A 27,128-nucleotide genomic window follows, 5' to 3' on the forward strand; every position below is an offset into this window, starting at 1 on the left:
TAATAAAACTTGAGGTATCTATCAATTTTGTCATCACATTATAATAATCATTGAGTCATTTCAACAAGCACACATATTTATAAAATATTATTTGGTATAATTTCAGTTTCACTTAAATAAATATAAAAATTAATTTATTCCTATTCATTAATTCACCTTCTAAACCAGACCTGGGCAATCAGTATCGCCCAGAAAAAGATCGAAGTGTGGAGTATCGATTCAAAAGATCGATCTAAATAGCGGTTCGAGCGTTGGCACCTCGTGAGCAATTAGTTGCTCGGGCCTGATTTAGATTGTAGATTTTTATGCATTTTTGGCAAAGTAAAATATAAGAAATTTGTATATCAATAAAAGTAGTATTTTTTTTTTATCCTTCCCATGAGAAACTTTCTAGTCAATGAAACATATGATTCGAAATTCAATGTTTTATAACATGACTGTTGAAAATAAGAACTCGCATAAAGATCTACAGTTTAGTAAACGTTATCCATGTATATCTTATGCATAAATTATTAGTATTTTAATTCCATTATCAATCAATGCTTTCTATGTTTCTTCACTTCCATTTGTTCACATTTACATATACAAGACTTCCATTTGTATCTTCAAAATTGTCTATATTGTCAATAAATGGTACATCCACTTACTCGTATCTCAATCAAACAGAATATTTCTGCAATTTTACATAAGAATTGCATTTATATCTATTAAAATCAACTATCTATTGGTAAAATTGTTAAATGTTTAGTAATATTGACATTATTAAGACTGATGTTTCACATGTAGTAATGTAATACTGACATTATATTATAATCATTGAAATGCTAAATGAAATTAGCTTGATATAGTTTCATCTACTTTATCCCAACAGCAAAGCATTGTTCCAACCAATATCAATGTCATTCCAATATATGTATCTAAAAAAGAAGTAAATCTAATAATTGTTGTAACAGAATTATAGTGAGCGCAAAAGGATAACAAATAATATGCAAACTTTTCTGTATTTTTTCTTCACCCAGCATCGAACCAGTGATTGCAGTTACCACGAAGGTAAGAGAATTTGTTACTGGTACAGCCAATGATATATCGGTACCACCTAGCATTAAAAAATATAGGACAGAACCACACTGATTGATGACAAATGGTACTACGTACTAGAATAGAAAATATAATTAAATAAAACTTAATGTAGTAATATGCAAACGCAATAAGACAATTAAAGTAATGAACCTTCAATTTTGTAACGAGAAATGCCAGTTCTTTAAAAAATTGACCAATTTTTGAAGATGCTTTCACATTTTCAAGCCCTTCCGCTCCTTTTTTAATGTATGGGTTGGTGCCACCCCATAACAATGCCACAAAAAACAGATATACAACAGACTCTAAAAATTAAAATTAAAATAATGTATGAAACCTAAAATTATGGACTATTTAGAAACATAATGAGTGCTTTCCCAATTGCAAATTAATCATTGGTAATAATCTGGTGCCAATAATTACATCACAGTGTGATGGTCACACAGTTATGGGTGGAAGACAAATAAAGAGCAGTTCTTGCTTCATGTAAACATTTCAGTACCGGGAAGCACTCACCCAATGATGTAGCCATTCTTATGTGTCTTTGCGCGATAATACGGTGCAAAACAAAAGTATTGACATAGCCCGGATGTTCATATGAAATTCTTTGTAAATCTGTAAAGAATGCGATTCTCTATTTAATTTTTTTGTAAGACATAACTTTTAACCTTAAAATTCAAGTGAATTCAAGTATACCATGAATTATGAATTTTAAAGATGTGTCAGAGAGGAATGAGAGTGCTCACGCCCGGGGTTTCGGCGTTCCCACTTACGTGGTGAGCACTCTCCTATCCACTCCTATCCTCTCTGTCGGTGGGTTGGTGAGTTGATAAAGTAAGGTTAGCTGAGTTGCTGTGATTCGATTACTGCACATCACTTTAACTACATAGTTTATCGTTAAATTTATTAAACTGTTGTATTTGTCAATTCGAAAAAGTGAAAAATGCCGAGAAAAGTAGCATTCAGCGGCAAAGCAAAAAGACAACAATTACAAGCGAAAAAGCACCGTCAAAATCCTGCCATGTTCGGTACGTATAATAAACACACATTGTGCAATAGTTAAATAGAATAGAAATATTTATTCGACTTGGTCTCTTATTATATTATTTCTTTTCATGTTCCAAAATATAGCCGGTGATCGCAACAAGGCCCAAGGAGAGAAATCGAATATCGCCAACGAATGTGAACCCGATTTCATGAAAAGAATTAACAAACGATTGGTAGACTGCAATTCTTATAAAAATCAATACGCCTTAAGATTTTTTCAAGAAACTAAAGAAGAGCTATCGAAACAAAGGGAAGAAGCTAGACGCACGATCGAACCGTTATCCATGAAGGAACAAGAAGTTTCCGATAACTATTATCCACCTGAATTAGATATGCCCAAAAGACCGCCATGGGATTTCAATGCGTCGAAAGAACAGTTAGAATTAACAGAGCAAAAGTACTTTACCGTAAGCAATCGTAATCTTCATTTCCATTTATTCTCTTATAGCTTCAAAATCGGCTAATAACTTGTCGACTTTAGGATTATATAAAGAGTATGGAAAAGTTAAGCGCTACCAGTTACTTTGAATTGAATATAGAAACATGGAGACAGTTGTGGAGGGTTCTGGAAATGTCTGATATTTTATTGATTATCGTTGATATCAGATATCCTCCTCTAATGTTTCCTCCCTATTTGTACCATCATATAACGAATGAGCTGAAGAAAGATATGATTTTAGTGCTAAACAAAGTTGATTTAGCTCCTGCAGCCTTGGTGGTGGCATGGAAACATTACTTTGATGTTATGTACCCAAAGCTACACATTTTAATGTTTACGTCCTTTCCCACTTACAATTTACATGGTAACACAAACGACACAGATGGAATAAAAAAGAGACGCGGAAGAGGAAAGTTAAAAATGGCTGCGGAAGGAGCCCAAACGTTGTTAAACACTTGTAAAAAAATTGTGAAAGATAAGGTAGACCTAAGTTCATGGCAGAAAAAAGTTCAGGAGGAAATGCAAATGGAATTCGATTTAGACGACATCGACCATAAAGATACCGTTATCACCACGAAAGAAGACACGAGTTATTTCAAACACGAACGATTTAAGGATGGAGTATTGACTATCGGTTGTATCGGAACCCCGAATGTTGGGAAATCATCGTTGATGAATGCGCTGATGGGTAAATAGCGACGTATAATATATTGTTCTAGATGTATTGAAAGTAACCAAAGTAAAGGCATAGAGAAACTTGAATCGTATGTTGTACAGGAAAGAAAGTTGTGAGTGTGTCGCGCACTCCTGGACACACAAAACACTTTCAAACCATATTCCTGACGAAAACAGTTTGCCTCTGCGATTGTCCGGGACTGGTATTCCCATCCACAGTGCCGAAACAGCTGCAGATTCTGATGGGCTCTTACCCGATAGCTCAAGTCAGGCAACCGTACTCGACAGTGAAGTTTTTAGCGGAGAAAATAGACTTACCAAAATTATTGAAAATTCACCATCCAGAGGATGACGACGCGTGGTCCGCGGTCGACATTTGCGATGGTTGGGCTCTCAAACGAAACTTTGTAACAGCACGGACTGCCAGACTCGATACTTACAGAGCAGCTAACTCCTTACTGAGAATGGCATTGGAAGGAAAAATTTGCGTCTACGTTTATCCACCGGGTTGGCAGGACGATCAAGGTAACGCGAATACTAATGATATTGCGCGCAACGACAATCTACGAGAGCAGAGAATGAATTGTTCTCGCATTCTTAAAATTCGTACTTACAGAAAAGTGGAAGAATCATTCGGACGTCGAGTTGGTCAAATGGATTCAAGCTAGAAACAAAGGAGAAGATTTTATCGACGAAAGAAAGATGCTTTCGTCGTCTGAAGACGAAGACGAAGATGAAGACGAAGACGAAGACGAAGATGGGGATGAAAGTTCGGACACTCTGAAAGATCAGAAAACAGTGGGTGCGGATGACACGTCCAGCGACGAATCGGAAACAATGCCTCGCATGGTTAATAAATTTGAATCGCTTTCCGCAGACTTATGAAAATATTAACCATGACAACGCAACAGATGCGTTTTCTGAATTGTTAATTCTGTAATTGTATATTATATACGTCGAGCTACTTATTTACAACGAAGTAGAATATACATATTGTAATATTTCGAACGGAATGTCTCATGAAAACCCTATACGTTGCAAGCGTTATCAACTAGCGATACTTAACTAATGTTCGTTGCGATTATTTACACAGAGTTTGTTCCTCGCAACGGTTTCGTTGGTCCGCTGTACAAGAATAATGCATAGAGTAAAAGTGATTGTATCGGAGGAAACGACGAAACAATTTTAATTCCCCTGTTTAAGATGGCTTGGAAAACAAATGCCCATCGAAGCCATTTCAAATACCATAGATATTTTGTTTTACCGTAGTCGTACTAACAAGCAGAAATTGAAAATTTTAAGGCCTACGAGGTTTGAAAGAAACGATTTCGACACACGCCTAAAATACGTTACGTGTAAACTACGGCAAACCGATTTCTATTATCTAATTAAAACGTAATTTCTCTCTCTCTCTCTCTCTCACACACACACACACACCCCTCTCCAATATAGTAAAATATTGTTCCGAATGTTTTACAATAGTACGCGTACGACCAAGGTTACGCGTATACTACAGTGTGCACATGCAATGATGTACATATATGTACGTAGTACATTGTTCGTCGATTTAAGCTCCCAATAACTTCTTTACAGAGTAACCGGGTATCGCGTAAAAGAACAATAACAAGAGTGTTACTAGTGCGATGACGATGATACTTTTTAAAATCGCCCATTTATAGTTGTGCCACACGATGTATTTGATAGATTTGAGGGGGTTCAAGAACCACATGAAAGACGCGTCGGGGCGACTGAAACATGGAAAATATTTCGATATGTAGCGACCATTGTCGTCCGATCAATCGGTAAAAACTTACTTCGGTTTGTCGAGCGGATCTGGTTCGTTTCTACCGAAGCCAGCTGGGTTTTGTTCAGCTTCCTCTTTGGTCAACAAATGAATCTCTGCTTCCACCTTACCCTGTTAAAGATTTGCAATGGTAAACGTTCGTCCGAGCTCGCGAACGATGCGAAAGAAATGATTTTCCGTACCGTTAGTTCCATATCTTCGTTTTCCTTTTTCACGTAGAACGGCCACCAACCTTTGATTCTTTTTTGCTTGAAAATGTTTACGTTCGGCACGGTTCCGTCGGTCTTCAGCATGCTCAAAGTACAAAGCTTGCTGTTTTTCGCGCCACGGGGAAATCTGTTCAAGTCGAGAGTGATAGCGCCTAGGAAATCGTCGGCCGAGAAGTGATCCGCGTCCCATACCTATATCGGAAGAAAAGAACGTAGTCGTGCAATCGAAAGACCTGTATATACAGAGTGACTACAGGTGGGAGAAAATTTAAGGAGTGGTTCTCAATGACAATATAAAACGAAAATGAATAATGAAAAATGTCGATTTCGGCTTCATTTTTCAGTTATTAACAATTAAAAATTCGCCTAAAATGCGGCAACCCTACCAACGGAGGTGTACGTTGCATAGAGGCGCGGACGACAGTCGCGTAAACAAATATGTACATGTTTGTGAATACTTGCACTTGCGAGGATTTCATTCAATATATACGGACAAAATGGATACATGCAAACCATTTTATAGTGATCACGAGTAAATTACTTATGCGAGTCTGATTGTAAAGTGAAAAGGCATTGATCCCCTCTACTCGATAATTTCACAGAGCGGATATTAGAAATACCCTTGTGGATTCTAACGAGTAGGCAGGTTCAGTGTAGTCCAACGATTAATTTGTTCGCTGGGGCCGCAAGTGAGAACCAAAGTAAGCATGTATTTGTCACTTGACACGTGACTGTCGCGCGCCTCTATGACGCACGCAACGGACACTTTTGTTGGTCGGGTTGCCGCATTGTAGGCGGATTTTTAATTGTTAATAACTAAAAGACGAAGCCGAAATCGCAAATTTTTTATTCTTCATTTTCGTCGTATATTGTCATGGAGAACCACCTCCTAAATTTTCTCCGACCTGTATTCGAATACCTAAGTAGATATGTCCTATGTATGTATCGTAGCGGTGGTATCGTTACCTGTAACTCTAACCGGGCCGGAATTTTGCATTCCGTTTCGTCCCAACTGAATAGACTCTCCTTTCGATTGATCACAATCTTCTCTTCCGCCACCAGATACTCGAACGGAAATATAAACCGCCAATTGAAGTTCCCTTCTCCGGTCAAAGACCGATAATGAATATCGGTTGCTTGGCAGTCTTCGGGTCCTTTGAGCCACCTGTCGAAAATCGAACCGGTCAATTAGCAGGTAGGATAGGTCGTATTTGTGTACTGTATGCACATAAATACACCGTACGTAATGGTAATATCTGCAATCGATTACGATTACGAGAACGAGAAAAACGTCCAGTACCCTTTCACATAAATGTCGCTCATCTTTTCGCCGGTGAAGAACGCGTCGTCCTCCAACACGACGTCGTCTGTGTTCCAAATGACAATCCTGAGCTCGTAACTTTTCGGTTTTCTCGGCGAAATGTCGATAGACGGTCCGGGAGAGGGCATATCCATGGGAAACATGTCGACCCACATTTCCAGCTTGCCCTGTTCGATTCCGGGTTTCTCGGGATTATAGAGTGGCCGTGTTTCCACGTGTTCGGGTACTATGGAGCAGCCGATTCTTGGGAAAGCGTACCACTGATGGAGAACCGCCAACGCGAGGTGTTCCTCTATTCCTGAAAATTATAGCCAGCAGTGTACCGATACATTTTAATGGCGAACGTTACCGTAGAATTGTTGTTACCTTTTGAATGAACGTAATGTTCCATTTCCTCGTTCGTCAAAGAAAACGTTTTCCTGCCTATCGCGACTCGGCCGTGCGAGTATACGGGGCCATCGATTTTCCCGTCTTTGCAAAGCTTGGACAGGATTTGAGTCGGTTTCGTTGCGTCTCTCCATTTGTTGTAGCCGGTCCTGAAACACGTATAGTTCATAAATATCCTACATGTATGTACAGTAAAGTTTTGATCTAAGCCTCCTCCCCCGTGGAGGGGACAGGCGAACTGACTAAGATCGTGTAGCTCTGTTCGGCTTGGATCAAGACTTTACTGTAGTTCGAGGTTCGAGGAAATTCTCGAATGGAACGAAACGTTGCGTCGAGCTTCTGCTTACTCGTCGTATCGTTTGGGTAGGCCGCAGGTGGCTCGATGTCTACTGTAGAATCTATTTTCCAGATCGATCTTTGTTTCGCCGATCATGTCGTCCGCACCGACGAGATCCCAGTCCAAAACTTGAATGGTTAACAGCGAATCCTGAGGGAACGTTGCCTCTATCTCGAAACACCTTGGAAATTAAAGTGCGCGAAATTGCGCAATATTATTGTTATTATTATTGTTAATACCAGAGAGGAAATGAGAGTGCTCACGCCCGGGGTTTTAGTCTCCCCACTTTTCCTGCATCATCTTTTTAGCCTGGAACAGAACCTGCATCATCTTTTTAGTCTGGAACAGAACCTGCATCATCTTTTTAGCCTGGACCAGAACCTGCATCATCTTTTTAGCCTGTATTAGAACCTGCATTATTTTTTAGGCTGGATCAGAGCCTACATAGAAGTAGCAGCTTTTAACATAGAAGTAGCATCAACTTTGGCATTATTTGAAATCCGCTGCTAATGACGCAGGTAAGATGATACATGTTCTGGTCCAGGCTAAAAAGATGATGCAGGTTCTGATCGAGGCTAAAAATTAGACTAGGGGGCGGCACTATACCGGGAACACTAAAATCCCGGGCGTGAGCACTCTCATTTCCTCTCTGTTAATACTATTATTAAGCAGAGTATGAGTATGAGTATGAGTATGACGATAGATAAGTATCTATAGGTCTATAGGTATTTCTATAGACGATAGATAAGTAGATGTATCGTGTGAATACATACAATATTACGGACACACCACTATGATGGCGTACCGTACGGAGGGATGGTCTCCACGGACACACCATTATAGTGGCGTACCGTTCAGAGGAATGGTCTCCAATTACTTACTCCAAATCTATACATATATGTATACGTACTTGCCGAAAACAGGATTGAGTTGTTTGGACACGTAATTCTCCTTGTCGCTGATCCTCTTGTTGCCAAGATGCAAGACCACGTACGGATCCGCCTTGCCGTTCAAATCGCAGGGATGCAGGTCGTTCGCTTTCACGATATAAACCCGTACCAGCACGTGAATCGGTTCGTTCGACGGTACACCTTGAAAGAAACCATATTGCGGGTCGAAGCCCATGATCGTGTGATCTATCAGATCTTTAGGAAGGGGCCACTTGTAAACCTTTAGAGCGCCTTTGAAGCTCCCGACGATTCTAGACTCGTCTTCGGGCTCGTCCCCGGTTTTCTTGCCCCGGTACAGCTCGAACGTGTGCAGCCATTCCTTGAACTGTTCGAACTCCGGCTGAGCTTCCAGCTCGTTCGGATAGATTTTCAAGAGAGCTGTTCTCGGCAAGATCCTCCTCCTGTGACAAGCGTGCTTGGGACTGAGCTTCGAAACGAATCTCGCCGCGTTTGCACTCGATTTCATTCCGAAAATCTTCTTCGAGCCACCGATTCCGCTCGGACTCTTCTCGCCCGAGACGTTCCCTTGACTTTGATTTTGATTGTAGCTTTCCTCCAAATACATCGAAACCGTACCGTTCGTCGGAGCTTGGAACATCGTCTTCTCTTTACGCAGTTCCTTGTTCTCCTCGATCATAACTTCGACGGAGGCAAAGTATTTCGTCCACCAATCCTGGCAGCCGTCTTCGTCTTCGAACGCGTCGAAATCCCCTACGATGCAGAATCAAGTAGTCGAATAGTCAAATTACATTTATCTTCCTACACGTCACTTTTCTCGCTCGCTGCCAACTTATCGACTCACCTGTACTTCCATCGTAAACCAGACTATGTTTCTTCTTGATGTTTTGCTCGGTCTTTTCCCGTTTCGTTGGCCAATCTTGTTCCAAGCCTAAAGTGATGGTCGTATCGCCGCAAACGAACTCCAGATCGGCCAGAGACTCTAACAGAGACGTCTGCTGCAGTTTCGTTTTCACTGTGTCGAAACCTGCGTGAAGAGACGAGACACATCAATGACAACGATTCGATCCGAGTTCTGGAAGTACCGACACGTCGATTTCGTCTCACCCGCGTACTGTTGCAACTGATACAAATTCTTCTTCCTCTCTTCGGCCTCCTTCGCTCGCTTCGTCAAAGGACAATACATGTACTTGTGGATCGAGTTGATCGTGTGCGTGCCGACGAGGGTGTATCGGCCGAAACTTCGACAGTCGACCGCCCTGATGGTCAACGGCGGTCGATAAAGTTCCTGTTCCGGTAACTCCAGTTCCATGAACTTGACCGGCGTTCCAAAATTTGGATTCTTCTTGGCGTTCGGTATAACGGACGAGTAGAGTATGTGTCCAGCGCATTCGACGTCTACGCGCGGCTTGTCCACCGTCAACAGATGTATCCTTTTCAAGTCTCTCAGCCCCCAGAACAACACCTCGATCCTGAACAAGGAGGAGAGGCTCGGAATCGGAAAGAAAGTTTTCGGCGGATCTATTGTCGCGCCAATTGACCGTTTTGTTTTTCTTTTTCGACTTACCGATATTTGGCGAGAGTCGGTCGAATGCCGACCGGTACCGGAAGAATAGGACCTTGGTCCTGGCCGACGTTGTTGGCAGCGCTGGTAGCACTAGCAGCGGCGGCGGCGGCGGAAACGGTCGCGATTTGACCCCCTCCTTTCTCCTTCGGGTCCGGTAGCGTCGGAAACCCGTAATCTTTCGTCGAAGGGTGTTCGAGCAATTCGAAAACTGCGAGCAGTTCTCCGGCTCTGGCAACGCCTCTGGTCACGTCGTGCCATTCCAAACACGGAGGGAACTCTGGTGGCGCGTAACACTCGGACGCGAGTTTCACGTGTGGTCGCGCGACCGCTCGTCCTATGTACTCTGATTTTCCCTGAAACCGAGACGCATTTTTCTAATCCCGAAATTTTCGATGAACTTTCAGAACAAACAGTTGCGAATCGTTCGAATTGTTCGTAGCGTAAGGAAAAACAGAACCCCCAATCTTCTACGCCTTACGCCGCGTAAGGAGATCGGGGGTTTTGTTTTGTAATCTGTAAGCCGTAATCCAGCGATCTTTTACTTATCTTGCGCGCAACGAACTCGTCGCGTCGTGCTAACTACACCCATTACGTTGAACCATGGAAGCGTGTTTTACCGCATACTTGTATACTTGTGTACTGGTATAGTTGTGTACGGATGGTACCTACGAGGTCGAGCGTTGTATCGAGTAGTCGAATAGTAAAATGATTTATTTGATACTGTACTGTTGTATGGCACTGTGTATGCTGTGCGTTGTATGTTGTATGTTATATGTTGTACGTTCTATGTTGTATGTTGTACGTTGTATATTGCATGTTGTATGTTGTATGTTGTATGTTGTGTGTCGCATGTGGTATGTTGATCGCAAATTCTGCCGCTAAAGCAGAGCCCTCATGCAGTACGTATGCCCATAGATAGAAAATCACTCTGTAAAAAAGAATCAGAAAACAACGTAAGAAATAAGATAGCGCATTGCCTGCCACTATTGTATTGTTCGGTATAATATGCAGTTGGAACGTTAAATGTAAACGAAAACCAGAAGAGGAACAAATTGTAAGCGTTCGTTTGAACAACACCAGAGGAAAACAGGCAACTCGGCTGTTTCGCCGAGGACATACCACTTTGTCCTGGTCGAAGATTTCGACGACGATCGACGGTGGATCTTTTTTGATTTCTTCTCCGGTACCGTAGATCAGAATTTCGTCGAACAGGAGAAGCTCGTCCCACGTAGGACTGAGGGTCTCGTCGATGACTTGCGTGCATTTGCAGAATTCGCCGCAAATAACACGCGCGAATGGATCCGAGAGACCGGACGCGTCGCTACCGATCAAAGATCGGGCTTGATACATGTGCGCTCTCAACTGGAATTTCTACTCAATAATTATTGGAAGATTTTAGTGATTCGAGCCGGAACGAATCGCGCACGAGTCGTTGAATCGTGCCGTTATTGCGACTTTTCGTTCGCTGTTACTCTCAGTAGTGCTCTCTAACGTCTCTATGTGTGTTCTACGGCGTGGAAGGAAGGAAGAAAGGAAGGACTGTCTGGTACATGTCTAGTGGTTGTTCGATTTTAGCTGGCAGAACACTCACGTGTTTTTCGACGTAATGTATAATGACCGGTGGTAACGCGCGCTGCCTGTCGATGTTTCGAAGCTCGTGGCCGAGTTCGTAACCCTTCGGCAAGCCTTGAATGAAATACTTCCTGTGCTTCAAAATGCCCAACCACACGTACATTTGTAGCTTCGTTTGTATCGCCCAGCCGGATGGCCCGAATCTTTTCTTTCCTGGAAGCTGGAAAATACAAGGAAATTTAGCGCAATGGAATTTGGAGACAAATTTTGGTGCGAAATTCAAAGCAAATTGTTTACCGAGTAAATGAGGTAAACGCGTACCTTGAGAAAGATTGTTTGCACTTTGCCGCAGTACTTGCCGCACTCCTCGTCCACGATCGAATAAATCAGATCTCTTCCAGGTATCCTGTGATAGGCGACGCGTCGTCCACCGCTAATTACCCAGATGAACACGTCCGGCAACGAATCTTGAGGCTACGAGCAGAGCATTTTGTTACAACTCCGATCATACTCGGATTACTTTGTCGAAACAGTTTCTACTCACATCTTCGACCAGAAATTTTAACTTCTGCAGATAGCCCTGGGCAGTTTTCAACCTTTCTTTGAAGCTGCTCCTCGTGACCACCGCTTTCAGATTTCTCGAGAGGACTCCTATGTTTTCCAATTCCCTTTGACACAGTTTCATCCTCTCCTTGTCGAGCTTCGTTTTTCCAACTCCCGGCCCGGTGAGACTAGACTTGCTGATACTGACGTATCGATTGCAGTTGCTGCTCAATTCCTCCAGCGTCGACTTCAATATTTTCTCGCCGGAAGAGTCTTCCGCGTGCGCTTGAGCCTCCGACAATCCTTCTTCCTAAACGAACAGGAACGATGAGAGGCGATCGCTATCACCATCACTATCGCCGGGTTATTCGTTCGCTTACCAATTTGTCCGTGATTTTGTTGATTATATTGCTATTGTACATTCTACGCCTGTAATCCGGCCAAATGCTTCGAACGTGAAGGCAGGGCTTGTCGTCCCAGTACGGGATGAAATAATAAATCTTGTCGTGCGTCATGGGTTTGCTCGACGGTGTGGTGCTCTGCCAGGATCCGCTCAACACTTCCATCAACTCTTCTTGATCTCCGCTCGTACCGCTCTTCGGCCCCATTTCGTACATCTGACAACGGGATCGCGGGGATTTGCTAGTTTGTTAGATTTACTAGTTGATTCGCGCAAAGAATGAAATTACGAGGAGGGAGCTTACCTTCGAGCTTTCGTTGTGACCGTCCAAAGAGTTTCCCGCGTTCCCTATGGACACCTCAAAGTACATCGGTTTGTCGCCAATCTTCCTGTCGATCATCGTGGCGTCCATGATCGTGGCGAACAAAAAGAACTCTTCGTTCCTGGCGTAAGCGGTCTCGTTGATCGGCACGGTGGGCTCGATCTCGACCTCCGACGGAACCATGTCGACGTTATCGCTGATTTCCGTCCTGATCGCTATCAATAACCTGTATACAATAGAACGACAAGAGTGAAAACAATTAGCCGCCCGTAGAGACACTCGCCACGGAAGATAGACGAGCGGACTCGCGAGAACGGTCAATGAAGTCGATAATTGTTTGCGAACTAGTCGAACAAACGAGACCGTTCTCGAAACAACTTTGACAAACCATGCAAGCTGGGCTTCGAAAGCAAAACATTGCGTTTTCCGATTTCTTAACTGGTTGCAGATCTTTTTATAATCACGCGGAGGCACGTGTAGCGCCACGTGTTTTCCGATTCTGTTTGGGTAGGTAAATACATTCACCTATGCAGGCTGTTCGACTACAGGTGGCAGAAAATTGAAGGGGTGATTCTCCATAACGATATAAAACGAAAATGAAGAATAAACAAATGTCGCTTTCGGCTTCATTCTTCAGTTATTAACAATTTAAAATCCGCCTAAAATGCGGCAACCCTACCAACAGAGGTGTAGGGTGATTAGGTCACTCTACACGCATTTTCGGTTCTAGTCTTGGCTAAAGCGTGTGACGTCAAAGCCTGACCATTGGGTACGAGCCACTACGAGCGAGGACTCCCTGTGATAAGTGACAGTCGTGCGCCTTTATACCGTAAGCAACGTACACATCTCTGTTGGTCGGGTTGCCGTATTTTAGGCGGATTTTTCATTGATAATAACTGAAAAATAAAGCCGAAATCGCAATTTTTTTACTCTTCATTTTCGTCTTATATTGTCTTGGAGAACCACTCCATAAATTTTCTCCCACCTCTAGTCGAACGTATAGGCAAAGGTGTCGACGCGACGCGGCGATAAACTCGAAACGTTAATTCGTTTGCCAAGGGAACGAAGAGAAGCAGAATGAGGAAAAGAGAAGGGTGAGAGTTTGACCTTGCTCTGTACGAAATGCCTTCTCCGAGCCCCGTGTTCAACGTCGAATGTTCGTCTATGAGGCTGTAGTCCCTTATGCTTCCGTAAAAGTGGATGAAAGCAGGGCCGAACGTGGGTAGAAATCCTCTTTCTCCGTCGTTGCTGATTTGCTTCAGATCGACGAAATGCGTTCCGATCACGGTCGCGTGAACCGGGTCGTTGTCGCACAGTTGAATTTTGATCCTTTGACAGAGGGGTGGAAACATTTCCGTGAAAACGATCTGTTCGTTCCAGACTGGCGTGTAACTGTGCCTCTTGACGCTCGTCTTACCCTAGATTACGCGACAAACGATTCAGAGGTTCTTTCCTCGTGACAATCACAATAGTAACATAAATTCTCAGGATAAACGTACTTTATCTATTCTTCCATACGTACATATAGCAACGTACTCGAACGTACTCGCGCATCTCGGTATGGCGTAATAAATAGGGGAGACTAGACGAATTTACACCAGCGTCCTAAGTTGGACCTAATTTACAAATGACAGTTGGTACCATTCCATGACAAATCTGTCAGCGGCGGCCATCTTGTGAAGTCACGCTTGCTTCGAACGCCTCGTGACAGGCAGTATGCCGCCGATTAAAAATTACTCCACGATTACGTAAAAATAGGCATTTTAGAGACCGAACAGTCCTAGATTGGACTTTTAGAAAACCAAATTGACCACTTCTGAATTGCTCATTGCAATATTGAAGCGTCAGTTTGAGGTCCCGTGAACCCTCACAAGTTCGTATACGGTTTCTTCTCTGTGTCTGTAGTTTCATACTTCATCAAAATTCCACCAGCCCTCTTAAATAGGGTGAGTCCCAGACTACCCGGCCTAATTTCATCTTGGCCGGGTGTGCATAAATGAACTCTACTCCTCTCAGAGAAAAAAAAAGGTTGGTACCATTCCATAGTTGGTAACGCTGCGAAATTAGGCTACTCTCCCCTAAATACGTATACGTGTACTATACGTATCGGTAATACAGGAATAGATGTCGTTTTAGAAAGTTAGTAATTATTATGGGTCTTACGGTTAATCCAGCGAAGGACACTTGCACGTAAGGATCCACGAGGTCCTTGACCTCGCCGGTGAAAGCTTTCTTTACGTTCGCCATGATGCTGCTGTTCATTTTCGGCAGTCCGTCGGCTCTGTACACCTTCACGATGAACCTTGCCCTTTGCCTCTCGATCGGCACTCCATCCGGGAGCAACAGATTCCCCTCGATGTCGTCCTCGTCTTTTTCGCTTTTCGGCGGTACCTTGACGACGTCGCCCTTCCCGATCACGCTCACGTCGCACTTCAAGTAGCCCTTCGGTCCTCCCGCCACGTCGTCCGGATCCGTCAGCAACGCCCATTTGTGATAGAACTGATGATCTATCGAGATTCGCACGCGTTAGCCAGATTCACGGTTTCCGTTTTCCGAACGCTCGACGAGAACAACAGCAAAGAGGAAAAGCCAGAAAAATCGAAGCGAAGGAACATGTCGGAAACGTTCAGAAACATCGTATCATACCTAGATAGAATGCAGCATGATGTGCGGGCGTGCGAGGACAGTGAACCGATGTATCCGGTACATGTATACGTGTACGCGTATATGTATACATTTATGTGTACGTGTATACGCATACATATTTTTGCTGTAATATCGTATACCGACGCGTACGTGTCTCGTCACGTCGATCGATCTCCAAACTCGAGCATACGCGTGTACGCGTGTGCATACCTACGAAAAACTTGTATCCGCGTACCTATTCTCCGATCCGACAGCAACGGTAGAGTACGGATCGCGATGCGACGACAGAAACTCTTGTGCGACTCTTGCCGTTACGCGTAACGCCAAACGATTCTACCACGCGTGAAACAGCTGCTGCGAGAAGGAAGGTAACTACTTTTCTGGAGATGGAGATCATCGTCTTCCGGTTGCGTGCGACAGAAGCGGCATGACTCGAGAACGATAAGCGATGTGCGTACAAGAAAGTTGAAGAAGACATGCTCTGAAATGGTACTTGTCGTGAGTTGTAGGTTGTAGGTTGCAGGTACATAAGAACGTGGTGTATCACATACAGGGTGGCCGACTATAGATGGGAGAAAATTTAAGGGGTGGTTCTCCGTAACGATATAAAAAGAAAATGAAGAATAACAAAATGTCGATTTCGGCTTCATTCTTCAGTTATCAACTATTTAAAATCCGCCTAAAATGCGGCAACCCTGCCAACAGAGGTGTACGTTGCGTACCGTCCGATTGGGTCATTCTACACGCATTTTCGGTTCTAGTCTTGGCTAACGCGTGTGACGTCAAAGCCTGACCATTGGGTGCGAGCGAGGACCCCCTCCGATATGTGACTGTCGCGCGCCATAATGACGTAAGCACCGTACACCTCTCTGTTGACCGGGTTGCCGCATTTTAGGCGGATTTTTCACTGATAATAACTAAAAAATAATGTCGAAATCGCAATTTTTTACTCTTCATTTTCGTCTTATATTGTCTTGGAGAACCACTCCTTGAATTTTCACCCACCTGTGGTTGAACACCCTGTACGCATATGTACAACAAATGGGAAGCGTAGACACGCGGGGCCAGCAATTGTTTATTCGGCGCGAGCCTCGAAACGCGACCGATTGCCTCGTCGCACTGCGTTCGCGTTCCTCCGTCGCGCATGCTTCTCGAGATCGTGAATCGTAAACGATATTCGCAAAGCGATTCGTTCCGTCGGGCTGAAGAGACCCAACGTCGAGAATGAAACGCATCATCATTCCGCGCGATCAATCGATCGGTACAAAAACGGCACGTGACTATTAACGTAATGATGTCGTTTGATTTTCATCGCGATGCGCAAACAAATCGTATCTCAGCTATGAATAAACGTATTTGTTTCCCGGTAAGAAATAAACTATAAACACGCAAACGTGTATGTAAACACGTAGTCGCATTACATGTTCTTGCGATCGATTCGAGTGCAACAAGTACACTCCCGGACAAGAGGATAGTACATTTTTAAGTTTCCGTAATATCACCAAACTATAGTATACGTATCATCTTCTTGCGTGCAATGTCTGTGGTCGTCGCGGATGAAACGTTTGGCGAACGCGCAAATTGAAAATACGATTAGACAAAGTTTTTGCAAACTCTATACGACGTGCTATCCTTTTGACCGAAAATGGAGAGTTCCTTTCTCTGTACAGTTTATGTGGATTTCGCACTCGATTGACTGCGCCCGTTGAGATTTGTCACGTCGCTTGTTCGTTACACTCGATTTGTTTACCGGTGTCGATCGCAATGTCTGTCTCGGTCTCGGTCTCGGTCTCGGTCTCGGTCACGGTCTTGGTAAAAGATGAAAGATCGAACGCATCGATCGAAGGGATTGGTTACATATGATCGAAAGTAGTCGTTAGCGTCTTTTTCGGACGATTGAAATGCTTTAGGTACCTGGTTGTGCCCATACGGTCGCGATGTCTAATTTAAAGCTGCCCAGCGTTAGATTAGCGCGTAAGAGATTCCGCGATTGCTGCACCTGCGTACCAGTAGAAGGTTAACGATTGCTCGCTTTTTTGTCACCGGAAACGTCGTTCCCTTCGTGTTTTTGCGAGTTATAATCTACGATAATTATTGTCACGGAGAATGTTTACCCGCGGGGATGCCGTCGTACGCAGCTTGGCATTTTCTAATGGCCGTATCCGCTTTTTCCAGCGTTACACGCGATCGCGACTATCGTCTACTCGTCCAGAATTTTGCGTCAATATCGTGATAGCGCCTCGATTCGATCCGATCTCGCGCGACCATACAGCATCGGACGTTGTCGTACGAAACGCGCGAAACCCGTATTTTCAAGGAAACTTCGATCTTTGATCGTGCAACGTACACGCAAAGTGTACCACATTTATTCTACATACGGTGACTCCCAAAACGCATATTTAAAATTTTCCTACAAAGTTATAGGAGTGCCATTTGTATTTTCTCATGTAATTCTTACCAATTGCAATTTTTCCCATATCTTTTTTGCACATCATTTGGAAAACCAATTCCACTAATTGCTCAAGAAAAAGTCAGGTCGTTTGAGCCAATTTAAATGAAAGTTATACTATTTTAAAGAGTGTTCGAATACTTTGGTGAGCCTGCGTATATGTATTACGACGCTACGCGACGCGCGACGGTACGAGGAGAGAAAGTACTTGTTCAACCGGTGCGCATCGTTAATGATTATAGGCGACCTCGCCTCCCGTAAATATTCTTCGTTCACCGGTCTACCGTATTACGTGCATACGCGCGTACTTGCTCGGACGCGAGGAACCAGCGAGGAATTTCTATGAATTTCGCAAACTACGGGAAACTCGCGTGCGCACAGGCGTCTATTTCTCACACTACCGCGAACGTTGTACTCGTTGTAAAAGCAAAGCGCGGTTAGCGATTGACTGGCGTCGCCATTGTCGTCGCGGTTCTTCTGAAATTCCGACCAACGATAAGATTCCTTGCTCTAGGTGTCTAACGAAGTAACGAAGCGGTTGATTCCCCAACTGTCGCCATTTAAACGGAAGCTAGAAGCGCTTCTTAAACTCGAAAAACATTCGGGACAACACTTACCGATAGCGTGATGATTTTGTCGAAAAGCATCACTGGCGGCATATGAAAGTCGAAGACGAAGTACTGAAAGTCAAAGTGGAATGTAAACGGTAGCGAAAAAGTGAACGTGTGACTTTACACCTTTCACACGCGAAACTCAAAAACACGCTTACTTCGTTGTAATACGGACAATTGGTGGACTCCTTGACGCTCGTGTATTTTCGTTGATCGCCGACCTGCACGCAAACAACGGGATCCATGTTCAAGCCGGCGAGTTGTCTCGCTTCTATGATGGTGACGCAAACCTGGTAATCTTGTGCCTTTAGCGCGGAATGTCCGGTGTCGGCAGTCTGCAAAAAGACAATTATGGACTAGCGCGTGAAAATACATGGAACGTGCGAAACCGGAGGATCGAACGCACCTTCGGTTTCGATCTTTTGGTCGTTTTGGCGATCACGTCCTGCGACTCCGTCTGAGCGGCCACGGTCGTGCTCGCGCTCGCGTTCGCGCTCGTCGCCGGACCCGAGTCTTCGTTTTCGTTGACCCGGCTCTCGTAGTCGGAGGTGTTCGATTCAAGCGACGTCAAAGAGTTGGCCCTCGAAGGTTCGTTCGAAGTTGCGCAACTCGAATTCCCTTTATCGATCAATTCGCGGGTGTCGGAACCGCTGTCGCATGACCGTGATCCCGACGCTGCCGGTCGCTGTTTGCCCAGTTTTATAAACGATCTCATGCTTCTCAGCGTCGAATACCTGCCGAACACGGGACGAGAGTTTTCGTGATAAACCTCGCTTTCTTTACATAGTATCATAGTATTAAAGATTTTTAATGGCTTTTCGAACACTGTTTAACACTTTGAACGCCAAACTAGAAGATAGATAGATAAAATCAAAGTAAGTCATTTAATGAAATAAAAATTGCGAAAAATTAAATGTACGATACTGAGTAATCCTCCAACTTTCTTGCATGTTACAGATCCTAATTAAGTTTAGTACAATGAATATATCAACGTAAAAATTCATTTTAAAACCTGCACAAATAATTCCGTCAGCCACATACGGCTGACGTGGCGTTCAACGTGTTAAACACGTTTCGATGCTTACGATATTATTGAAGAATACTATAAGGAGAAGCAGACAAAATTCCAGAATAAATTCGAACATTCGCGTACCATTTATCAAAACGAATAGTTTTTCACTGTACCTACTCGTATGTATGGGTCCATGCGTACTGTATCGGTGTATGTACCTACACGGATGAATACGCTTTCGATGAGACGTATTTCGCGGACGGAATGCAAGCGCGTGCACCGATTTCGATAATTCGCTCTTATCGTACGACCTGGGCTAGGTCCGGGTCGTCGATGCTCTACGCGTATTGTCGCTGTGCTCCCTGAGAAGGGAGAACGGAGAAACGCGATCGACGGAATGGAAACGTAATCGGGAAAGAGGGATGAATCGCGACTCAGCGCGCCGTCACTGTCAGCGATAGAGGACGCACCTTTTACGGTCGGATGACTTTTCGGTGGTCGATGTAGAGTTGCCTTTCTGCAGGAAACCCTTCTTGAAGATTCTCTCGGAAGTTTGCCAGGAGCTCCTCCTTTTGCCGTTGGCGGAGCTGGTATTCGCTTGTTCGAAGCTCCTCTCGAGGTTCGCGATATTCTGCTCGATGTCGATCAGCATCTGTTGCTCGTCCTCCATTACTTCCGACACCGCGTACGAGCTGCAACTTCCGTCGGGAGGGTTGTATCGAATTTCGAAGCAAACTACAGCCTGGAATGTATACCAAACGGATTTGCTAGATTTCTCTGGAATTCTCTGGAATTCTCTGGAATTCTCTGGGATTCTATGGGTCGAGCAACGATGAAACGAGAAAATTGTTACAGCTATACGTGTGTCCCGATGCTCGTGTACGTACACCAAGGAAGACTCCATATTATAACGAATCGGACGATTTCAAATGCAAAGGATCAACGATCCAGGGCATTTTAATCGATCTCGCCGCAACGATAGCAATTTCGTCCGTAGACCGACAAGTTATCTCATCGTGGTCCGGAGGTGTCTGTTACAGCTTGTTGTTTACGAGAAAAATCTTAAGCTTCCCTTGGACGTATCGATGACATTCAAAAGCCTATTAATAGGTCACCGATGAGAAAAACGGTGGAGCGATATCTTTGAACGTACCGCGAGCGGTTTGTTGTTCAGATCGACCAAGGAATCGGTGACCGCGATTCTGCCTTCTCGCACCACCGTTTGAAGAACCAAGCCGTACTTTGCGATCACCTTCTCGTTCCTGAGAACTCCGCGCGATATCACCGCCAACTGCAGAATCTCCGTCTCGTCGACCGGTCTGCCCAAATTCCAGGTGAACGCCTGAAATCGGATTGCCAGTCGCAAACGGTCGACCGTTCAGAAAAATTAGTTGAAAATTACTTAATTTCTAAAATCTTATAGCGTATGCCACAATTTTCCTTTCACGACCGAAGGGCACAGCGTGCGCGGCTGAACTCGAGGGGAGCGACAAAGGTGACGATTATGATTTTGCAGCCTTTGCGTTCCTCGGAAAGGGCTTTTCTTTCTTTGACTTTCCCAAGACGCATAGGGTTTTTTCCCCGCCCCCCTTGTTTTCGGGACGTCCTTCGTGCGTCTCTTATGACTACGCGTATTGTGAGCTACGAAAAAACGTCGATCGCTAACGTCCATCCGGGCGTTCTGCATATTTGAAAAACAAGCGACCGGAACAATGAACGGATTATAGATTACTCGGCTAGTCAATGGAGAATTGTTTTCGAGAGTCCGTGCGTACACCACGCCAACGGAAAAATCAAAACCCGTCATTCTTGGCGAACACAAGTCCATACGTACGTACGTATGTATATATGTGTGTGTGTGCATGTACAATATAAAATACATAACGTTGGGGAAGTTTCGTATACGATTCGCAGCGACCCGTTTGTTCGTCGATCGATCCCATCGTCACGCACTCCTTCGTTGGCCACGGCATGAAATCTGGAAAAATGCGACTCAACGAAACCCGAGTTTTTAAACGACATTTTATACCCAGAAAACCATCGAGTGGGTATTCTCCGTTATTTCGAGTTCTATTCGTACTTCTGAGCGCGGACGCCCGCAATGGTTTTCACGTTCAATCCCTCCCACGCATAGCGTACGTGGTACATATACAGGGTGTGCGAGCAGTTGGTAGCCAGCAAAGATATGAAACAAGAAAAAGTTTGTAGGTAGCTTGTTTTTCATTTTTTTTTTCAAGGAAAATAAGTTTACCGAAAAAAAACTAGATAAGCGTTTTGTATCTATTTACACATATGTATGTTGTATTTCCTTGGAGAGGATGATACCTAAGGTCATTTGAAATTACTTTTTCCTTTACGAAAATGTTCCCCGTGGCTTTATTAAATACTTATTAACGAAAAACACGGACCAATCAGAGCGCGGCTCCAGCGGACGGATTCCGGCTCGTCCAATGCCAACGCTACGCTCAGCGGGATCTGTTGTCGAACCGGAACAAATAACTCCTGAACAAAGCCGAAGAAACATTTTTGTAAAGGGAAAGGTTTTTTCAAATGACCTTAGGAATCACCCTTTTCAAGAAAATACGATATTTTTGGACACCCTGTATGTAGATAGGTATAATATAACAGCGAGAAACGATGAAAATGCGCGATCGTTGGTCGCACGTTAAAGCTCATTAAATCGTGAAAGTATTTTCGTTTAATTCGACCGAATCGAAGAAAGAACTGGGTCACGGCGAAAGCTTGTTGCACGAAATTATATGTATACGTAAGCACATACTGTATCGAATACGTACACGCTATGCACATAGTAGGACTCCATCGTAACTAGTATATCAAAACATGTACACCCGTGCGTGCATACGTATATGTAAACTTTTAAACGAAACCAATTAAAATTCGACGTTTATAATTGAATTCGATCACGGCGCCCACGGGGGAAAAAGGAGTTGAAACGAAAAAGCTTGTAGACACGGACAACGTACAACTAGAATTTTCACCCTTAACGGACCAATGCCAATATTTTCCTTTCTATACTTGATATGAAAATGTTGAATCCACGGTTTCTCTTGGTACGAAAAATAGCTTGGACCTGGTGGGAAGTAAACTTGAAATACTTCCGGACCGTTAAGGGTTAACCCATTTGCATCATAAGGAAATATGAAAAGAAGGCCTTTATCACCAAACTTTTTTTTTTTATTATATTTAAACACAAACATAACTACAAGTAAAAGAACTTCATATTTCAGCATTATAAGAAAAAATAAATTGAGCGTATATATACGCTCCGGTGATAGTGACTAATGATGCAAATGAGTTAAGGAATTTCGGGATTGCGATTCGAATTTCGATCCTTGGAATTGCTTGTATCAGAATTTACCTCGTCCACCGGAATGTGGTCTCCGTCTCCTTCCAGGCATTTCGAGTAGTGAGGCACTTCTGCAAGCAAATCATTATCAACGCGTTACATCGTTGTCGAGTAGAATGTGTTTACCTAAAAAACGACACGAATCGTACAGTTCAGTTTCTTCCGAATCGAGCGAATATGTATATACAAGCGGAGCGATAAACATTCTAATTAGGCGAATCAATGAAAATGTCAGGTGAAGCTATAATTGTAAGGGGTCAAGCGAGAAAGCTTGACGGCGTTCGCCTAACATGTTCGTGTCACGCGAACGCTATTGGCTACACAGGCTGGACAAAGTAGGGCGAGCAAGCGCGATTCCCATGAAATCTTTAACGTCCGGAGTCTGTGTGCTTCCGAGTTCGAGTTGAGGGAGAATCAATGAGATCACCACACAGATCGATTCGTAAAACTCCAACTTCCGGGCATCTCGAACTTGGAATTCTCGTTTCAAACGGCTATACAGTGAATTCTCATTACGAGTCAGTGTCGACCTTACAATTTGGACTCAGTGGAACTACCCAGTTCAGTTATCGGTAGGGGTGTGCGAGAACTCGTAAATATCGGTAACCCGATGGTCGGGAAGAGGTCAATCGGGTCGAATCGGGTCAGGTTCCCGAAATTTTCGAGATTCGAAGAAATCGGATTTCCCGGAAAAGTCGAGATTCCCGAAAATTTCAAGAACCCGGCTACCGTTTCTCGAAATACTCTGCAATGTTGTATAGTAGAACTCGACCCGGCCCGACCCGACCCCATCTCTTCCCGACTCGCCCCGACCGATAGTAAATACACAGTTACACACGTTTGTTTATACGAGACTGAAACCATGAATGCATTCATTGAAACGAATACAAATGGTTAGTGGGTTCTCGGAATTTCATGATCGGGTTCTGGCACACCCCTAATTATCAGTGATTTTAACATAAAATTTCTAAGTACCTAACTCCGGACTTTCGCCTTTTCCGTTCTATAATATTTCTTCCGATTGCCCAGTGTCGAGTACCTCGCTATTCTCGGAAGCAAGTAAGCGATACGAGTAAGAGAACGGTATCGTTATCTTTGTTGTTGTTTATGATTTCCCGGTGAATTTCTTTTGTGACGAATAGCAATATATACAGGCTTCTGCGGAAAAACCACTAATCTCCTGGGTCATTTAATCGTAGTCGGTAACATTTGCTTCTGTGCGTCGCATCATTCCTGTGTTTACGCCTCGTTAAATATTTCATGTAGCACATCCGTGATCGATCGCGTTAATTAGCGTTGACCGAATGACGACGATGGTGGCTTCGGTGGTGGTGGCGACGCGGCGGTAACGACACCGGAGACTATTAACCGGTCGACGTTTCCACCGTTTCGTTGCGCTCGGCTATCAGCGAACGCTTGTTTTGTTCGTAATGGTTGACATTTCCCGTAATACCGAAGCTCAACAGATTAGGTCTCAGTATCTTTTGAAACCAAACCTTGATTCGACTGTCCACGGTGTAGCGTTTCTCGGACCATACAATTAACGTTGAACGAACGATAGCCTGGTCATACCTTAGCCACGCTACTCGTCTTCTGTCTACACCTGTACATACAGCGTGTCCCAAAAATATTGTACTCCCTTGAAAGGGCAGATTCCTGGGGTCATTCGAAGTAACTTTAAGAAAATTTCCTCCGCGGCTTTGTGTGGGAGTTATTAACGGAAAATATAGATCATTTAGAGCGCGGCTACAGCGCACTCACTAATAACTCCTTAACAAAGCCGCGGAGAACATTTTCGCAAAGGAAAAAGTTACTTCAAATGACCCCAGGAACCTCCCTTTTCCAGTACAACATTTTTTAGACACCCTGTACGTGCGACCTGTGCGACCGTTGTATTGAATCAGGTTGAACTCTTTGTTTTCATGAAAATATCAAAATACTGCTATCCAGCGAAAAGCCGACGGCCGATCCTCGTGATCGGAAATGGAAATGGAAATAGGATCTGGTGCTAGAACCGTTACTAGGTTACTAGGTGCTAGAACGTCGTGGTTAAAGTAACTCTTCTTTCAAAATTCCCTTCCGAAGTTTTCGGAAGTTGTTTTCTATGTCGCAACGATAACGTACCGTGTATTACGAATTCGCGTGTACGCGATCTCGCTGCTTGCTTCGGGGACGTAGTCGTTTCGAACGAGAATACAGACGGTATCTGGACGCGAGCAACTATAAAATAGTCATATTTTGTAATTAATTCAATCTAGGTCGCGTCGTTATGACGACGCTACGGTATTGGCTACAGTCGTCGCGGCAAACTGTTCGCCACTGCGGGCGAATCAAATTGTTTTAATTGCAATGACGCAAACTTCGTTCGCCGACACGACTCGATCCAACGCGCGCGGTGAAAAAGGATCGCGCGCGGTGAAAAAGGATCGCGCACAGTTTTCCCGTTTAGAAAATGGAAATCACCGATTCTGTATTTTTCACTTTTTATACGTCCGAAGTGTTTGTTAACCGTACGGGAGATACGGTGTAACGATTCGTGCGTGGGTAGACATTTATATGTAACACATGCCTTCCTACGCGTAGACTTGAAAAAGAGTGATATACCACCGGATCGTGACAAATGCCCCGTAGACATTTGCAAGTACCAGATAGCAACAGTTTATATATAGACGAGTTAATTTTAATCGATAACTCGAATTTACTATGGGAGAGCGATAATATAGGACGAGCGATAATAACCGACGAGTTTCCGTCGCTTCGAACGTGACATATTTGACTTTTTTATGCGCTAAGGTCACGTTACGGATGTTTAACGTTAGGGGAAACTCGAGCGGTAAGAAGCTTGTCGCGAAAATGGCTCGCGTCAAGAAAGCTCCAAGTGGATGGACAATCGGATGCAACGATCTCTCACGAATAGGTATTTTTAGCATTCTGTGGCCATCGAATGATGTATTAGTTGAAATTGAACTCCTCTGTGAGAGAACGCGGTTGAACCGAAAATATCATCATAACAAATATCTGTGAAAACTTGCCACGGATACGTTCGGGTAAATCAAAGTTTTTATTACTGGTCGTACCTACGAACTCGAGACTTTAGTCTCCGATCGATTTTCATGCACAACAGGTAAATACATGTGAGAAAACATTTGCATTTCTCGGAGTCTGTCAGTTTCGAAGATAACAAGTTAATCGACAAACCCGTATACAGTCAACGAGTCAACTTTGCACTTCCGACAAAGTCCCTGAGCGGACTCGTTGACGCATAAAGGTTGGTACACCGTAAGTAGTTGGATCGAGTTTAACGCGCCACCCACCGTTTTCATCTAACATCGAGCAACAATTCGATAGAACGCTCACCTCGGAAATCAACTTTGACCACCTTCTCCCCTTTACATTTCAACCCTTGAAAGTTCTTCACTAGGACGACGAGCGCCATGCTCCGTGATCCGTGGTCCTCGATCGGTGATCCCAGGAGCTTTTGGATTCAGGACTTCCGGAGAGACTCAACGTTCGCGAACGGCAAACGATTCAGGGTGTCCCAGCGAAGACGTCTCACCGCTAACCGCGTTTTCCTTCTCGGTCATCGTTGGCTCCGCGAAACCCGAAAAACGACCGATACGAAACACTGCTGCCGATTCTTCGCGTCCCGTCGCGTCGGTCGTCTACCGTTCGCTCGAAAGATGAACCGACGACAACGTCAACGACGAGAGCAAGTTCATTCCTCCTGGCGAGTTTATCGACTGTTTAATCCGTTGAATTAACGCGGTGAACGAGACAGGTGCGTTGAATCGCGGGGCGCGTACCAGTGGCAGGAGAAGAATACTTCTGTTCGAAACAATGTTTTTCGACGGTACGTTTGGGAACTGGTGTCGCGCGATTGGCTAACGAAAGAGCATGTACGCGAGCCGAACGATAGTCAGCTTCACACTGACCCTCGTTCGCATCTCGAACAACCCTCGAGTCCTGACTGTCCTACACCCGTCCTAACCGACCTACCCGTACTCCCCATGCCTCAGCATCCTGGAGATCCGGCGCACGCGCTACTCGCTTTTCCGCTTTCTGTGTACGCTGGTACAGTTGTACAAAAACCGTACGCAACGCAGCGCCGAACCATTTTGCCCTGACCCTCGCCCCCGCCCTCACCATCACCCTCTCACCTTCACCCTACGGTCCTCGCCCAAAGCACCATCAGCTCTTTATCCGTTTTCATTGTCTCAGAATTAGAGTAATCGGTGTCGTACACCGCATACTATTCTTCCGCGGATTTTCTTTCCCCTTGGTACACGGTGATACGACCGATTGTTCAAGATTTATAATTTGCAAAATATTATTTATTTATTATTATTATTATTACTATTATTATTGTTGTTAACCCTTAACGGACCAATGTCGCCATATAAGCGGCAAGGTCACGTGAAGGTCATAACATTACAGG

At 44.2% G+C, this 27,128-nt stretch overlaps 3 protein-coding genes across 7 annotated transcripts; 1 reads left to right on the plus strand and 2 right to left on the minus strand.

The window, feature by feature from the left end:
• Nucleotides 1-596: 596 nt before the first annotated feature.
• Nucleotides 597-1,765, minus strand: LOC143355385 (transmembrane protein 234 homolog). 2 transcript variants are annotated; one of them, XM_076790162.1, is made up of 5 exons: nucleotides 1,594-1,765; nucleotides 1,231-1,382; nucleotides 995-1,154; nucleotides 802-917; nucleotides 597-673 (listed from the first exon to the last, which is right to left on the minus strand). In XM_076790162.1, exons 1-4 carry the CDS (start codon nucleotides 1,607-1,609, stop codon nucleotides 835-837), a joined length of 411 nt encoding a protein of 136 aa, XP_076646277.1. In that variant the 5' UTR covers nucleotides 1,610-1,765; the 3' UTR covers nucleotides 597-673; nucleotides 802-834. The 2 variants fall into 2 exon arrangements, with proteins under 2 accessions (XP_076646277.1, XP_076646276.1); XM_076790161.1 differs by having other exon boundaries at nucleotides 597-917.
• Nucleotides 1,766-1,851: 86 nt separating this feature from the next.
• Ns4 (Nucleostemin 4) lies at nucleotides 1,852-4,126 on the plus strand. The gene is made up of 5 exons (XM_076790137.1): nucleotides 1,852-2,105; nucleotides 2,209-2,531; nucleotides 2,606-3,251; nucleotides 3,341-3,763; nucleotides 3,855-4,126. Exons 1-5 carry the CDS (start codon nucleotides 2,021-2,023, stop codon nucleotides 4,121-4,123), a joined length of 1,746 nt encoding a protein of 581 aa, XP_076646252.1. The 5' UTR covers nucleotides 1,852-2,020; the 3' UTR covers nucleotides 4,124-4,126.
• A 37-nt stretch (nucleotides 4,127-4,163) lies between these two features.
• On the minus strand, nucleotides 4,164-26,646 carry LOC143355370 (otoferlin). 4 transcript variants are annotated; one of them, XM_076790113.1, is made up of 27 exons: nucleotides 26,051-26,646; nucleotides 22,706-22,764; nucleotides 20,480-20,668; nucleotides 19,797-20,068; nucleotides 18,721-19,048; nucleotides 18,473-18,649; nucleotides 18,321-18,383; nucleotides 17,169-17,253; nucleotides 14,772-15,115; nucleotides 13,716-14,026; nucleotides 12,591-12,834; nucleotides 12,267-12,503; nucleotides 11,888-12,196; nucleotides 11,665-11,817; nucleotides 11,363-11,563; nucleotides 10,894-11,142; nucleotides 9,772-10,124; nucleotides 9,312-9,676; nucleotides 9,049-9,231; nucleotides 8,207-8,957; nucleotides 7,307-7,477; nucleotides 6,939-7,108; nucleotides 6,552-6,870; nucleotides 6,218-6,416; nucleotides 5,225-5,443; nucleotides 5,053-5,153; nucleotides 4,164-4,986 (listed from the first exon to the last, which is right to left on the minus strand). In XM_076790113.1, exons 1-27 carry the CDS (start codon nucleotides 26,127-26,129, stop codon nucleotides 4,806-4,808), a joined length of 6,312 nt encoding a protein of 2,103 aa, XP_076646228.1. In that variant the 5' UTR covers nucleotides 26,130-26,646; the 3' UTR covers nucleotides 4,164-4,805. The 4 variants fall into 4 exon arrangements, with proteins under 4 accessions (XP_076646228.1, XP_076646227.1, XP_076646231.1 ...); XM_076790112.1 differs by having other exon boundaries at nucleotides 10,891-11,142; XM_076790116.1 differs by lacking the exons at nucleotides 17,169-17,253; nucleotides 18,321-18,383; nucleotides 18,473-18,649; ... (3 more) ...; nucleotides 22,706-22,764; nucleotides 26,051-26,646 and adding an exon at nucleotides 16,260-16,299 and having other exon boundaries at nucleotides 10,891-11,142.
• Nucleotides 26,647-27,128: the final 482 nt, after the last annotated feature.

This window comes from Halictus rubicundus, chromosome 7 (genome assembly GCF_050948215.1).
Source record: "Halictus rubicundus isolate RS-2024b chromosome 7, iyHalRubi1_principal, whole genome shotgun sequence".
NCBI lineage: Eukaryota > Metazoa > Arthropoda > Insecta > Hymenoptera > Halictidae > Halictus > Halictus rubicundus.

Coding starts and splice junctions, on each gene's coding strand:
- LOC143355385 (XM_076790162.1), bottom strand. Junction 1,155..1,230: donor TTCTCGTTACAAAATTGAAG/GTTCATTACTTT, acceptor TTTCTATTCTAG/TACGTAGTACCATTTGTCAT. Junction 918..994: donor TGAAGAAAAAATACAGAAAA/GTTTGCATATTA, acceptor CTTCTTTTTTAG/ATACATATATTGGAATGACA.
- Ns4 (XM_076790137.1), top strand. CDS start 2,021: ATGCCGAGAAAAGTAGCATTCAGCGGCAAAGCAAAAAGACAACAATTA. Junction 2,106..2,208: donor TCAAAATCCTGCCATGTTCG/GTACGTATAATA, acceptor TCCAAAATATAG/CCGGTGATCGCAACAAGGCC. Junction 3,764..3,854: donor GGGTTGGCAGGACGATCAAG/GTAACGCGAATA, acceptor TCGTACTTACAG/AAAAGTGGAAGAATCATTCG.
- LOC143355370 (XM_076790112.1), bottom strand. CDS start 26,129: ATGGCGCTCGTCGTCCTAGTGAAGAACTTTCAAGGGTTGAAATGTAAA. Junction 18,650..18,720: donor CCAAAAGATCGAAACCGAAG/GTGCGTTCGATC, acceptor GTCTTTTTGCAG/ACTGCCGACACCGGACATTC. Junction 12,835..13,715: donor GGCATTTCGTACAGAGCAAG/GTCAAACTCTCA, acceptor TATTGTATACAG/GTTATTGATAGCGATCAGGA.